The 14,810-nt window shown below is 52.0% G+C and overlaps 1 protein-coding gene across 3 annotated transcripts in view; it reads left to right on the top strand.

The window, feature by feature from the left end:
• The first annotated feature begins 1,555 nt into the window (after positions 1-1,555).
• The window catches only part of ephb6 (eph receptor B6), a 33,985-nt gene continuing 20,730 nt past the window's right edge, over positions 1,556-14,810 (top strand). Inside the window, exons 1-3 of one of the 3 annotated variants that reach the window (XM_088618906.1) lie at positions 1,556-2,219; positions 10,129-10,193; positions 13,758-14,027. In XM_088618906.1, the coding sequence (XP_088475032.1) occupies positions 2,162-2,219; positions 10,129-10,193; positions 13,758-14,027 (393 nt within the window). In that variant the 5' untranslated portion in view covers positions 1,556-2,161. Of the gene's footprint in view, positions 2,220-3,793; positions 6,182-10,128; positions 10,194-13,757; positions 14,028-14,810 lie in introns of those variants that run through there. The other 2 variants (XM_088618905.1, XM_088618907.1) reach the window with 2 other exon arrangements.

Genomic DNA, 14,810 nt, shown 5'->3' with positions numbered 1-14,810 from the left:
CACGGAACTTCGGTCCTCAATCCCACTAGGCTGAGGGCGTGGGATCCCAAGTCCTATGTCTGCTGTAGAAAACAAACCCAATGCCGATCGTTAACATCCGTGTCATGTTCACGCCTGCAGTCTGCGTGCAAGTATGCTCTGGCCTACGACTGGCATATTCCATCAGGCCCACATCATCATCATCATCATCATCATCATCCTTACACGTATTTAGTGTTTTTCTGGACACTCCACTCAAAGCTCTTTACAGGTCATGGGGAATCCCACTGTCACCATCAGTGTGCAGCCCTACCTGGATGATGCGCCAGTCCTCTCCCCACACACCAGCTCTCAGTGGGGAGGAGAGCAGAGTGATGAAGCCAGTTCAGAGAGGGGGGTTATTAGGAGGCCATGACGGGTAAAGGCCAGGGGGAGATTTGGCCAGGACACTGGGGTAACACCCCTAACTCGAGCTCTGCATGTCGCAGCCTGAGTGCAATTTGATCTAAATGCACCACTAAGCAGTTCTGGTTGCCCCCGCCGTGACCTGGGTGAGCACCGTCTCACTCGCAGAGGTCACGGCCCCAAGCCAGAAGAGGGAGCACAGCCCCTCACTTGTGGGGGCGACGCCGGATGGGGTCTCGTCAAGCGCTGGGCAGCTTGGCCTACCCTTTACCCAGGTGCACCGGCACTGGCCTACCCTTGGCTCCCGGCACCGGCTGTGTGAGGCAGAGCCGAAGAGAGAAGGAGAAAGCCAGCATTTCAGGTACGGCGTTTCTTGGCCAGTCTAGTTCGGTTATTCCTCAACAACGCGGGACTTTTGTTCTTCCAACCCTCCTGCCCTGCAAGTCCTCGGGCTCCTGCTGTCCCAAGCAGTTCTGCGGCTGCCCTCCGCGATCCGTTGAAGCCGGTGAATGTCTCCGGTCCCACTATCCCAGGAATCGGGGCTCAGAGGTAGATCAGATTCCTCGATGGACTTCCCAACAGCTGGATCCTGAAACCAGCATTGGGGGGGGGGCGAATTTCCAACTCTCTCCCTGCGAGCTGAATGTGCCTGCTAATAACCCCCTTGCTAATTCGATCAACATCACCGTGACTGATAACAACACACTCTGCGGCATCCAGAATCGGCCACATGGTGTCTCTGCACTACTCAATCACGTAAGGCACCGTTTGGTATCAGATTCTTGATTTCCAGCTGAGGAGGCTCATATATGCATGCGCATGTGTTTATATAGGCAGGCCATGACATTTTTCTAAGATGAGCTGTGCATCTGGAATTGATCCTATGAGTTTGAACTCGTCTGTGGCTGTGGAGAACAGCGAGGGGAGAGGAAGGCGAGCCGGTGTGAATAGCGATGCCCTGGTGGGTAATTAAGGTTATTATTTAATTGCAGTTCCCCTGACAGAGCAGCCAGAGCCACTCCAGGCTGTCCGGGCCTGATTGTACTGTGATCTCGAGTAATTATTAATGGAGATTCTAATCAGACTCTCGCCGATGCTGTGATTGTCTGCGGAGAAGTGATAACGTGTCCAGACAGTTATTTTCCAACCTTGTCGAACCAGTTTTCTCTCCCTCTCCCTTGCTATTGTTCTTTCTTTGTCTCTCATCTCGCTCTCCTCCGTTTCTCCCCCTGCTCTCACCCTCTTACCCTCCTACCCCACTGTCACCTCGCTTTCCCTCCACTGTCACCCTCTCATCTCACTCAATCCTCTCACCCCACTCACTCCTCTCACCCTCATCTCACTCTCCCTCCTCTGATCTCTCGCCCTCTCATCTCATCTCACTCTCCCTCCTCTTTCACCCTCTCATCTCACTCTCCCTCCTCTGATCTCTCACTCTCCCTCCTCTCTCACCCTCTCATCTCATCTCACTCTCCCTCCTCTGATCTCTCACACTCTCATCTCACTCTCCCTCCTCTGATCTCTCACCCTCTCATCTCACTCTCCCTCCTCTGATCTCTCACCCTCTCATCTCCTCACTCCCCCTCCTCTGATCTCTCGCCCTCTCATCTCATCTCACTCTCCCTCCACTCTCACCCTCTCACCCCATCTCTCTCCCTCTCTCAGTGACCAGACTGCTGTGTGAGGCAGGGCACAGACTCCTCCTTCTCTGCCTCTCTCTCTCCCTGTCTCCCTCGCTCTCTCTCGCTGTGTCTCCCTCAGTGCCAGTAGGACAGCGATGTTGGCTGTGTTATGGTGTCTGTGTGTGTTCCTGTGGCCAGGCTCGACTGTGGACGGTAAGGCGCACATGCATTTTGCTGGCTTTCTCTCTTTCCTCCTCACTTCTGCGTGGCTGGGATTCTTTTCAGTCTTTGTTTCGATCACTTGGTCTAGTCACTTCAGTGCTGGGAGGGTCGCTGCTCGTACTAGGAGCTCTAGCAGCGGCTCAGTTTTAGTGCCTGAGTCTCAGCTCCTCCGAGATCAGATACCCGACTTAGTGCATCTGCCCGTGTGATTGTCTCAGTGGGTATCTGTCTCAGTGTGTGGGATTGTCTCAGTGTGTGTGATTGTCTCAGTGTGTGAGATTGTCTCAGTGGGTATCTGTCTCAGTGTGTGTCATTGTCTCAGTGGGTATCTGTCTCAGTGTGTGTCATTGTCTCAGTGTGTATCTGTCTCAGTGTGTGGGATTGTCCCAGTGTGTGTCATTGTCTTGGTGGGTATCTGTCTCAGTGTGTGGGATTGTCTCAGTGTGTGTCATTGTCTCAATGTGTGTGATTGTCTCAGTGCGTGTGATTGTCTCAGTGCGTGTGATTGTCTCAGTGTGTGTGATTGTCTTGGTGGGTATCTGTCTCAGTGTGTGGGATTGTCTCAGTGTGTGTCATTGTCTCAATGTGTGGGATTGTCCCAGTGTGTGTCATTGTCTTGGTGGGTATCTGTCTCAGTGTGTGGGATTGTCTCAGTGTGTGTCATTGTCTCAATGTGTGTGATTGTCTCAGTGCGTGTGATTGTCTCAGTGTGTGTGATTGTCTTGGTGGGTATCTGTCTCAGTGTGTGGGATTGTCTCAGTGTGTGTCATTGTCTCAATGTGTGTCATTGTCTTGTTGGGTATCTATCTCAGTGTGTGTGATTGTCTCAGTGTGTGTGATTGTCTTGGTGGGTATTTGTCTCAGTGTGTGTGAGTCTCAGTGTGTGTCATTGTCTTGGTGGGTATCTGTCTCAGTGTGTGTGAGTCTCTCATTGTGTGTCAGTCTCAGTTGATGTTTGTCTGAGTGTGTGTGTCAATCTCAGTCGATATCTGTCTCAATGTGTGTATTTCTTGTGTGATTTCAGTGTGTGTGTGTGTTATGCTCCGTATTTGTTTCAGTGTGTGAGTTTCTGCATGTATGTCACTATGTGTGTGTGATTCTCCCAGTGCGTGTCTGTGTCAGTGTGTGGGTGTCTCAGCACATCTCTATAGAGGACTGGTAAAGAGTGTGCAGATAGGGGGACAGCTGTTACAGTGGGTTGCTGGTAGGATGACCAGTGAGTAAGAACTGAGAAGTACAGTAGCACTGACTCACTCTGTTGGAGCAGTTGTCTCTCCAGAATGCACTTTCTGCCCGTCTGGAACACTAAATTACTAGCAAAGCTGAAGACACACAGCACATTCACAGTCTGCAGGGAGAGAAGGAGAGGTCAACACAGACACTTGGACTGACTGGACACTGCGGTATATTAACATAAGGTTACAAACAAGAGGAGGGCCTTTCGGCACGTCAAGCCCAGTCGGTAGATCATTGATCCAAGAATTTCATCCACACTCCCACCACCCTTTGTGAAAAGAAGCACCTCCTGTTCTTTGGTTTTAATGCATTTTCAAAACTTACACTTATGTCCTCTGGTTCATGTTTCACTGTTTGTTTCGAAGAAATCATTACATAATCAGAAGCACAGAGACACTGACTGACTGGACACTGCAGCACAGTGACCCTGACTGACTGACTGGACACTACAGCACAGTGACACTGACTGGCTGACTGGACACTACAGCACAGTGACACTGACTGACTGACTGGACACTACAGCACAGAGACACTGACTGACTGACTGGACACTACAGCACAGTGACACTGACTGACTGACTGGACACTACAGCACAGTGACACTGACTGACTGACTGGACACTACAGCACAGAGACACTGACTGACTGACTGGACACTACAGCACAGTGACACTGACTGACTGACTGGACACTACAGCACAGTGACACTGACTGACTGACTGGACACTACAGCACAGAGACCCCGACTGACTGACTGGACACTACAGCACAGAGACACTGACTGACTGACTGGACACTACAGCACAGTGACACTGACTGACTGACTGGACACTACAGCACAGTGACCCTGACTGACTGGACACTACAGCACAGTGACCCTGACTGACTGACTGGACACTACAGCACAGAGACACTGACTGACTGACTGGACACTACAGCACAGTGACCCTGACTGACTGACTGGACACTACAGCACAGAGACCCTGACTGACTGACTGGACACTACAGCAGATATGTACACACAAACGCAGATATAGTCCAGAGCAAAACTTGTTAATAAATCCACTTGGAATCTGGGCTTCAGTCCACCTCTGTGTATTGTCCACGTGTTGGATCGCCCGTTATATCTCCCCTGCCCAGGGACTGGGGGAATGTTGGTGGTCTCTGCTCGCCTCACGCAGTCTCAGCCTGCACTGAAGAAGGGGTCTTGGCCAGGGACTGGTCGTTGGGTGTTCGCCCACAGCCTGGCACCCGTTAGATGGCTCTGAGGAAGCTTGTGGTTTTCTTTTCACGTTTTGACGTGTTTTTCCTATGATGCCAGCCCACACTTGGATATAGAATGCAGCAGGATGCCGGGTTTCTGTGCATGCGGGGGCAAGGGGGTCATTACTGAGAAACCGCGACATCGCTCGCCGGCGGAGCAGAGATTTCAGCGGCCTGAAGTCACGCTGGCGCGGTCTTCGTGCTCACGAACGCGAGGCTGCGGCGGGCGCGAGGAAATAGCTGCTGAGTTTTGCCTTAAAGGCACACGAGCAGAGTGTGTCTCCAGGAGGCGTGTTCGGCCAGGAAGGGCCCTGTGTAGCGCATGTGTCTGCACGTGTAGCCGTCTGTGTGCACGCGTCTGTAGGTTTGTGAGTGTTTCCATGCGTGTCCGTGTGTGTGCATGTACAGTGTGTGTGTGTGAATGTACAGTGTGTGTGTGTGAATGTACAGTGTGTGTGTGTGTGTGTGAATGTACAGTGAGTGCCTGAGTGTGTGTGTTCATGTACAGTGTATGTGTGCATGTATCTGTGTGTGTGTGTGCATGTACAGTGTGTGTGTGTGAGTGAATGTGTCTGAGTTTGTGTGAATGTCTCAGTGTGTGTGCATGTACAGTGTGTGTGTGTGTGTGTGTACAGTGTGTGTGTGAATGTGTCTGAGTGTGTGTGTGTACAGTGTGTGTGTGAATGTGTCTGAGTGTGTGTGCGTGTACAGTGTGTGTGTGTGTTTGTACAGTGTGTGTGTGAATGTGTCTGAGTGTGTGTGCGTGTACAGTGTGTGTGTGCATGTACAGTGTGTGTGTGAATGTGTCTGAGTGTGTGTGCGTGTACAGTGTGTGTGTGAATGTGTCTGAGTGTGTGTGCGTGTACAGTGTGTGTGCGTGTACAGTGTGTGTGTGAATGTGTCTGAGTGTGTGTGCGTGTACAGTGTGTGTGCATGTACAGTGTGTGTGTGAATGTGTCTGAGTGTGTGTATGTGAATGTGTCTAAGTGTGTGTGCGTGTACAGTGTGTGTGTGTGTGAATGTGTCTGAGTGTGTGTACAGTGTGTGTGTGTGTGACAGAATGTGTCTGAGTTTGTGTGAATGTCTCAGTGTGTGTGCATGTACAGTGTGTGTGTGTGTGTGTGAATGTGTCTTAGTGTGTGTGTGTGTACAGTGTGTGTATGTAAATGTGTCTGAGTGTGTGTGCATGTACAGTGTGTGTGTCAATGTGTCTTAGTGTGTGTGCATGTGTGTGTGAATTGCACACAATAAAAGCGATTGAAGCACCAGAGAGCCCCTCCGAGCCCGGGTGCTCTCGGACGGTGTCTTGGGGAGAGAGTCGCTGAGGGCTCGACCCGGGCGGCGCGGGTTCGAATCTGGCTCGTGTGCACCCGGGGCTCCTGGCTCCCAGAAGGCTGCTGAGCTCGTTCCTCTGGAGGCAGGACGTGTCTTTGCCGAACACCAGCTGGAATCTTGTGGGTTTGGCTCCGTCTCCCCCACGTCCTTCCTTTCCAGCTTCGGAAACCCGCTGCCACGCCCCAGAGCTCCCTGCGCCGGTCCGGACACACGGCCTCTCCTTCCTCCCGCGCTGACGTCTGCCGGCGGAATGAAGTGCATGTTTATTTTTTCCATTTTGTCCTTCATGGGGTCTCCCGCTGGCCAGCTCTTCCCACTTTCCTCCTCTCAGCGTCTCAGCCTGGCGCTCCGCTCCTGCCTCAGGGGCTGTAATGTCTCCCAGATGTGCTGGTACAGACTGCCAGGTCACACGAGGACAGACCTCCAGTGCAATCACACTGAACCACAAGGAGAGAGGAGATCATACTGACTGGCTGACAGAGAGAACTGCCTTTTGGGATATAAGATAAAACAGCACAGAGACACTGACTGACTGGACACTACAGCACAGAGACACTGACTGACTGGACACTACAGCACAGAGACACTGACTGACTGGACACTACAGCACAGTGACACTGACTGACTGACTGGACACTACAGCACAGTGACACTGACTGACTGACTGGACACTACAGCACAGAGACACTGACTGACTGACTGGACACTACAGCACAGAGACACTGACTGACTGACTGGACACTACAGCACAGTGACACTGACTGACTGACTGACTGGACACTACAGCACAGAGACACTGACTGACTGACTGGACACTACAGCACAGAGACCCTGACTGACTGACTGGACACTACAGCACAGAGACACTGACTGACTGGACACTACAGCACAGAGACCCTGACTGACTGACTGACTGGACACTACAGCACAGAGACACTGACTGACTGACTGGACACTACAGCACAGTGACCCTGACTGACTGACTGGACACTACAGCACAGAGACCCTGACTGACTGACTGGACACTACAGCACAGAGACCCTGACTGACTGACTGGACACTACAGCACAGTGACCCTGACTGACTGGACACTACAGCACAGAGACCCTGACTGACTGACTGGACACTACAGCACAAAGACACTGACTGACTGACTGGACACTACAGCACAGTGACCCTGACTGACTGGACACTACAGCACAGTGACACTGACTGACTGGACACTACAGCACAGAGACCCTGACTGACTGACTGGACACTACAGCACAGAGACACTGACTGACTGGACACTACAGCACAGTGACACTGACTGACTGACTGGACACTACAGCACAGAGACCCTGACTGACTGACTGGACACTACAGCACAGAGACCCTGACTGACTGACTGGACACTACAGCACAGTGATACCAGTGGCTGGTGAGGTTGTAGTGAGTGTCACTACACTCACTGTACCTGATGGGTTCTTATCTATGTTTTTTTTTCCACATTCATTCTCTTTCTCTTGCTCGTCCTGTCCTTTCACCTGTCCTGTCCCTTCTTTTGTCTCAGTGTCTGGTGAGACAGACATTGTCGCTTTTATTACTGATTGAAGGCACTCATTTATTTTTAGTTTGTGAAATCATGAGAGAGAATTCATTATTGATGGCTGCTTCGCTGTGGTAGCACTAATTTCTGCATTTGTTCATTTTGAGGAAGGGGATGTTTTTTTATAGAGCCTCACTGACTGAATGGGCTGTACAAAGCCTGCACTTAAAGAGAAGCCTTTGTTAACATATATATTTAATGTGTTGCTTTAACTGTATATATTTTTAATGTGTTTGTTCTTGTGAGTGGAGAACAGTGGTACTAAAAGTGCTGGCTGCGCAAAGGTACAAGGGAAGGTGGAATGGTTCATAGATAAATCCCGCATCTTGAAAAGGGAAACATTGAACAGCTAATAGCAGATAGTAAGACTGCTAAACTTAAAACAGTGCTGGACAGGACTAAGTGGTCTGAATACAAGTGTCCTTTCAATGAAATTACCACAGCTGAGTGACAGCAGCGAATGGCATGATGGTTGGCTTTGAGTGACAGCAGACACAGCCAATAGGGTGACGGTTGGCTTAGAGTGACAGCAGGCACAGCTAACAGCAAGACGGTTGGCTTTGAGTGACAGCAGGTCACAACCAGTCACAGGCACAGCCAATGGCATGATGGGAGACTTTGAGGGCGCATCGGACGGCTTAACGGTGTCAAAAATGCAAACAAAAAAACAGTAAGGCTGTCATCATTACCAGTGTTAAGTTTGTGTGCTTTTTTTCACCTGCCCTGCCAGTGGGGGCTCATCAGTGGCTTTGGCCCTCGGACCAGTGAGGGAGGATGGGAAGGAGGACGCACTGGTGTCAGGGTCTGGGTATGTGCCTGTTTACACACTGCGAGACCCGCACACCGATGCCACAGGGGGCGCTATTGAGCAGCACAGAGAGGACATACGGACATATGAACGTCAGAGAGGAGGCCTTGCGGCGCATGTAACCCACTGGGTAGTGAGCAGCTGACTCAGCCAGTTTCTGTAACTTGTTCCCCACTCCCACGGCTCTGAGGGCACTCAGCGGTCTGGACTCTTTTATTGTCAAAAGGGTCTGTGTCTTTCAGGGCTCGTGTCGCCTGTTGTGTGGGAGTTTGTGTGCCGTCTGTGTGTTTATGTGTTATCTGCTTGTCTGTGTACTATGTTTGTATTTGTGTGTTGTCTGTGTGTTTCTATGTTGTCTGTGTACCATGTTTGTATTCGTGTCGTCTTTGTGTTGTCTGTGTGTCTGTGTAGCATGTTTGTATTTGTGTTGTCTGTGTGTCTGTGTAGCATGTTTGTATTCGTGTCGTCTTTGTGTTGTCTGTGTGTCTGTATAGCATGTTTGTATTCGTGTCACCTTTGTGTTGTCTGTGTGTCTGTGTACCTTGTTTGTGTTTGTGTGTCGTCTGTGTGCCATCTGTGTGTTTATGTGTTGTCTGTGTACCATGTTTGTACTTGTGTGTCGTCTGTGTGTTGGTGTGTCTTCCGTGTGAGCTGCAGTGAACGGGAAACTGCTGGTTAATTTTTAGGTGACTAAAAGATCAACTCCAGTAATTAATCTGCATGCATCAGAGAGAGGGAGGGAGATGAAAGAGGAAAAAGGAGGGATTAAGGATGCCGAGGAGATTGAGGGGCTCCATCTGTGATCCTAATCCCAGAGCGATGGAATTCTGTCTGCAATCTGCACAAAGACTGGGAGTGGAGGAGGACTGTAGGATTGTATATGTAGACACACTAACTGGACACTACAGCACAGTGACCCTGACTGACTGACTGGACACTACAGCACAGAGACACTGACTGACTGACTGGACACTACAGCACAGTGACCCTGACTGACTGACTGGACACTACAGCACAGAGACACTGACTGACTGGACACTACAGCACAGTGACACTGACTGACTGACTGGACACTACAGCACAGAGACACTGACTGACTGACTGGACACTACAGCACAGTGATACTGACTGTCCAGTGACTGGACACCGAATGACTGCAGTACTTCACACAACACTTTTGTTAGACTGCTGTATGGGACTGTTTGTGGGAGAAAGATTTTGGGACAATAGCCTTTCAAACGAGTGTGTGAATGTGTGCTTCTGATTGTGTATATGTGTGCATCAGTATGCTTGTTTGGATATGTGTTAGTGCGAATGAATATATGTGCGTGCGTGCACATGTGCATGTGTAGTGATTCCGTGCAGAACCCTTAAGTGCACAATCTCTCCTAGAGCAGTCTATTAAAGTGGGGTGGTGGGCTTGTTCCCAAGACTGCTCTGCAGTGGGTCGAGGTACAGAGATGACCTCGCAGACCGAGGGAGGTTTCTAGAGTTACTGAAATTAACCTGAACTGACTGACTGGACTCCACCTAATTGCTGACAGTGAGCGGGAAGCTCACTGAGACAGAATACTCCCTACTGAAAGAATCCATCCTTCTCAGAGTTACAGCTTTCAGTCAGTTGAGGAGTTTGTGTGTATAATAATATCTTTCCATCTCTCTCTCTGCAGTGATGTTATTGGATACCACTGAATCCACATCTGAATTGGGCTGGATAACCTACCCTGATACTGGGGTAAGTGAGAGAGAGGAGGCACTGACTGACTGGACACTGCAGCACAGTGACCCTGACTGACTGACTGGACACTACAGCACAGTGACCCTGACTGACTGGACACTGCAGCACAGAGACACTGACTGACTGACTGGACACTGCAGCACAGTGACCCTGACTGACTGACTGGACACTGCAGCACAAAGACACTGACTGACTGACTGGACACTGCAGCACAAAGACACTGACTGACTGGACACTGCAGCACAGTGACCCTGACTGACTGACTGGACACTGCAGCACAGTGACCCTGACTGACTGACTGGACACTACAGCACAGTGACCCTGACTGACTGGACACTGCAGCACAGAGACACTGACTGACTGACTGGACACTGCAGCACAGTGACCCTGACTGACTGACTGGACACTGCAGCACAAAGACACTGACTGACTGACTGGACACTGCAGCACAAAGACACTGACTGACTGGACACTGCAGCACAGTGACCCTGACTGACTGACTGGACACTACAGCACAGTGACCCTGACTGACTGACTGGACACTGCAGCACAGAGACACTGACTGACTGACTGGACACTGCAGCACAGTGACCCTGACTGACTGACTGGACACTGCAGCACAGTGACCCTGACTGACTGACTGGACACTACAGCACAGTGACCCTGACTGACTGACTGGACACTACAGCACAGTGACCCTGACTGAGTGACTGGACACTACAGCACAGTGACCCTGACTGACTGGACACTGCAGCACAGAGACACTGACTGACTGACTGGACACTGCAGCACAGTGACCCTGACTGACTGACTGGACACTGCAGCACAGTGACCCTGACTGACTGACTGGACACTACAGCACAGAGACACTGACTGACTGACTGGACACTACAGCACAGTGACCCTGACTGAATTGAAGAACAAAAAAGAAAGAGCTTGACAATACCAAAGCATAAAATAGAATCAGGCCTTAAAATGAAACAGCACCCCGGCAGTATACACCTGGTCACTGTCAGAAACACATCCCGTAGAACAGACGGACACTGGCCAACATCAGGCTCCGTGACTGACACAGGCTGAGTGACCACAGCCTGGCCATTGCGACACAGTGACCCAGACAACACCTGGCTGTGCTCTTACTGCTCCACATGGAAGGACACCAGTCTGTGGGATGGACGCAGAATTCCCTTGTACGGTCCAGACACAGAAACTGGAGGACGGACACTCTCTGATGGGAGGGACATGGCTTCAGTTTCTTTGCAATGGCTCCTTGCACTTTGAATTGTTTGTGGGGAGTTTTTCCCCATGCTGTCAGTGAAGTCATGATTTGTGTGTCGGAAAGTGAGTATAGCAGAATTGGGGGGAGGATTAGAGAGTCTTGGGGAGACAGACCCTCAGTGGGCTCGGGACTGTATCTCTGGGCTCAGTCACTCAGTTTCACCAGAATTGAACACACAGGCCTGCTGGGAGCACAGACTCAGGGCAGAGGGCGCTGGCGGGAGCAGGGGGGGCGAGGAAGAGGAACAGAGAAAGATGAAGGTCAGGTGAGAAAGAGTGAGGAAGAGGAGCAGAGAGGGAGACGAAGAATGGGAGTTCCAGGTACTAGTTCCTGAACTGCCACATGTTTATCTCGAGGGTCGCAACTCCAGATCTTTCTGTGATCGCAGTCCACGGGTTCACGCAGGGCTGTGATCGCTGCCCGTCCTTCTGTGGCGGCGCTGCAATTGAAACGTTGCGCCAGTGGGGCGCGTGGAGATGAGCTGAGCTGACAGGCGGGGGGGGGCAGTGAGCTCTTTAAGAGATGCAATGTGAGGGCGATGGGGGTCTGGCTTATTTGAGCTGGGGGCTAGAAGCTGTGACCTGAGAGTAAGCCACAGAGACACTGCTTTGCTTGCCTGTTCTGTACTCTGTTCTGCTCCTGAATGCCCTCTGGCTTGGAGTGCTCTACAAATCCGTTCAGATGGTGTCATCGGGCTGGAGTTTTCGTGCATGAATGCTGGTGCTGTCTGTGTGCACAAGCCAAAGCTTGCTTGGAGATCAAAGCTGAGTTAAACACACTAACTGCACACCTGGTCACAGAGCTGTCCGGTTTGACAGACACACTCACCACACACCTGGTCAGACAGCTGTCCTGTGTATCAGACACACTGACTGACCACACACCTGGTCACACAGCTGTCCTGTGTAACAGACACACTGACTGACCACACACCTGGTCAGACAGCTGTCCTGTGTAACAGACACACTGACTGACCACACACCTGGTCACACAGCTGTCCTGTGTATCAGACACACTGACTGACCACACACCTGGTCACACAGCTGTCCTGTGTAACAGACACACTGACTGACCACACACCTGGTCACACAGCTGTCCTGTGTAACAGACACACTGACTGACCACACACCTGGTCACACAGCTGTCCTGTGTATCAGACACACTGACTGACCACACACCTGGTCACACAGCTGTCCTGTGTAACAGACACACTGACTGACCACACACCTGGTCACACAGCTGTCCTGTGTAACAGACACACTGACTGACCACACACCTGGTCACACAGCTGTCCTGTGTAACAGACACACTGACTGACCACACACCTGGTCACACAGCTGTCCTGTGTATCAGACACACTGACTGACAACACACCTGGTCAGAGAGCTGTCCTGTGTATCAGACACACTGACTGACCACACACCTGGTCACACAGCTGTCCTGTGTATCAGACACACTGACTGACCACACACCTGGTCACACAGCTGTCCTGTGTATCAGACACACTGACTGACCACACACCTGGTCACACAGCTGTCCTGTGTATCAGACACACTGACTGACCACACACCTGGTCACACAGCTGTCCTGTGTAACAGACACACTGACTGACAACACACCTGGTCAGAGAGCTGTCCTGTGTATCAGACACACTGACTGACCACACACCTGGTCACACAGCTGTCCTGTGTAACAGACACACCTGGTCACACAGCTGTCCTGTGTAACAGACTGACTGACCACACCTGGCCACACACCCAACCAGCCTGGCGTTCCTTCTCCTGATGAGGGCGGTGTAGTCGCAGTCAGGAGACCCCCCCCAGGGGGGAGGTTTCTTCCACACCCTGGCAGAGCACCCCCAACTGTTCTTGTATGCGGAATTTGTCTTTTCACAGACCCCAGCTTGCTCTCCAGGAGACACACAGACAGGGAGAGAGAAGCTGGGGGTCAGAGCGCAGGGTCGGCCATTTATACGGCGCCCCTGGAGCAGTTGGGGTTCAGGGCCTTGCCCAACAGAGTAGGATTCCTCTGCCGGCCGCGGGATACGAACCGACAACCTTCCAGCCACAGGCGCAGATCCTGAGCCACAGAGCCACCACTCCGCCCATTAAGGGCTCATTTGCGTACTTGAGAGCTCGGCAGAGGCCGGGGTCCCCCCAGCTCCGCCCCCTGCCCCGAGTGGCAATGTGTGGATTCCACCCCCTCTCCCTGCTGGCCCCAGTGAGCGACTCATCGGCCGTGCCTGCGTCTCTCCCCCCCCACCCCCTCTCTCTCCCCCCCAGTGGGACGAGGTCAGCGTTCTGGACGACAGGGGGCGCCTGATCCGCACCTTCGAGGTCTGCAACGTCAACGCGGCCGCCCCGGGCCACAGCTGGCTGGCCACGCCCTTCCTGGAGCGCGGCTCGGCCCCCCGCGTGTTCGTGACGCTGCGCTTCTCGGCGCGCGACTGCGCCAGCCTGCGCCGGGCCTCCCCCACGTGCCGCGAGACCTTCACCCTCTACTACCGCCAGGCCGACTCCCAGAGGGAGGTGGAGCGGACCTGGGGCGGCACGGTGAGGACCCGGAATCCCCCTGTGAGCCGGGGGCAGCGCAGTGATCAGCGCCCCCCAGTGGCACCAGGGTTCACACCTCCTGTGTGGTGGGGGGCAATATTCCCGCCAGGTCTGCATGGGTCTCGTTTTCCCCAGCTGCTCCGGTTTCCCTCCTCGTTCCAGAGACTTTGTTTGTGTGCCGTGTGTTTGTGTAATATACACACACACCTGGAGTCCAGACTCTTACTGGACACACTGTACACACACACACACCTGGAGTCCAGACTCTTACTGGACACACTGTACACACACACACACCTGGAGTCCAGACTCTTAATGGACACACTGTACACACACACACACACACACACACACACACACACACACACACACACACCTGCAGTCCAGACTCTTACTGGACACACTGTATACACACACACACACCTGGAGTCCAGACTCTTACTGGACACACTGTATACACACACACACACCTGGAGTCCAGACTCTTACTGGACACACTGTATACACACACACACCTGGAGTCCAGACTCTTACTGGACACACTGTATACACACACACACACACCTGGAGTCCAGACTCTTACTGGACACACTGTATACACACACACCTGGAGTCCAGACTCTTACTGGACACACTGTATACACACACACACACACACCTGGAGTCCAGACTCTTACTGGACACACTGTATACACACACACACCTGGAGTCCAGACTCTTACTGGACACACTGTATACACACACACACACCTGGAGTCCAGACTCTTACTGGACACACTGTAT

Source organism: Lepisosteus platostomus, chromosome 25 (assembly GCF_059453375.1).
Source record: "Lepisosteus platostomus isolate fLepPlt1 chromosome 25, fLepPlt1.hap1, whole genome shotgun sequence".
Taxonomy (NCBI): Eukaryota; Metazoa; Chordata; class Actinopteri; order Semionotiformes; family Lepisosteidae; genus Lepisosteus; species Lepisosteus platostomus.
Note: the sequence above shows the minus strand (reverse complement) of the source record. Positions and strands in the feature narration are given on the sequence as shown.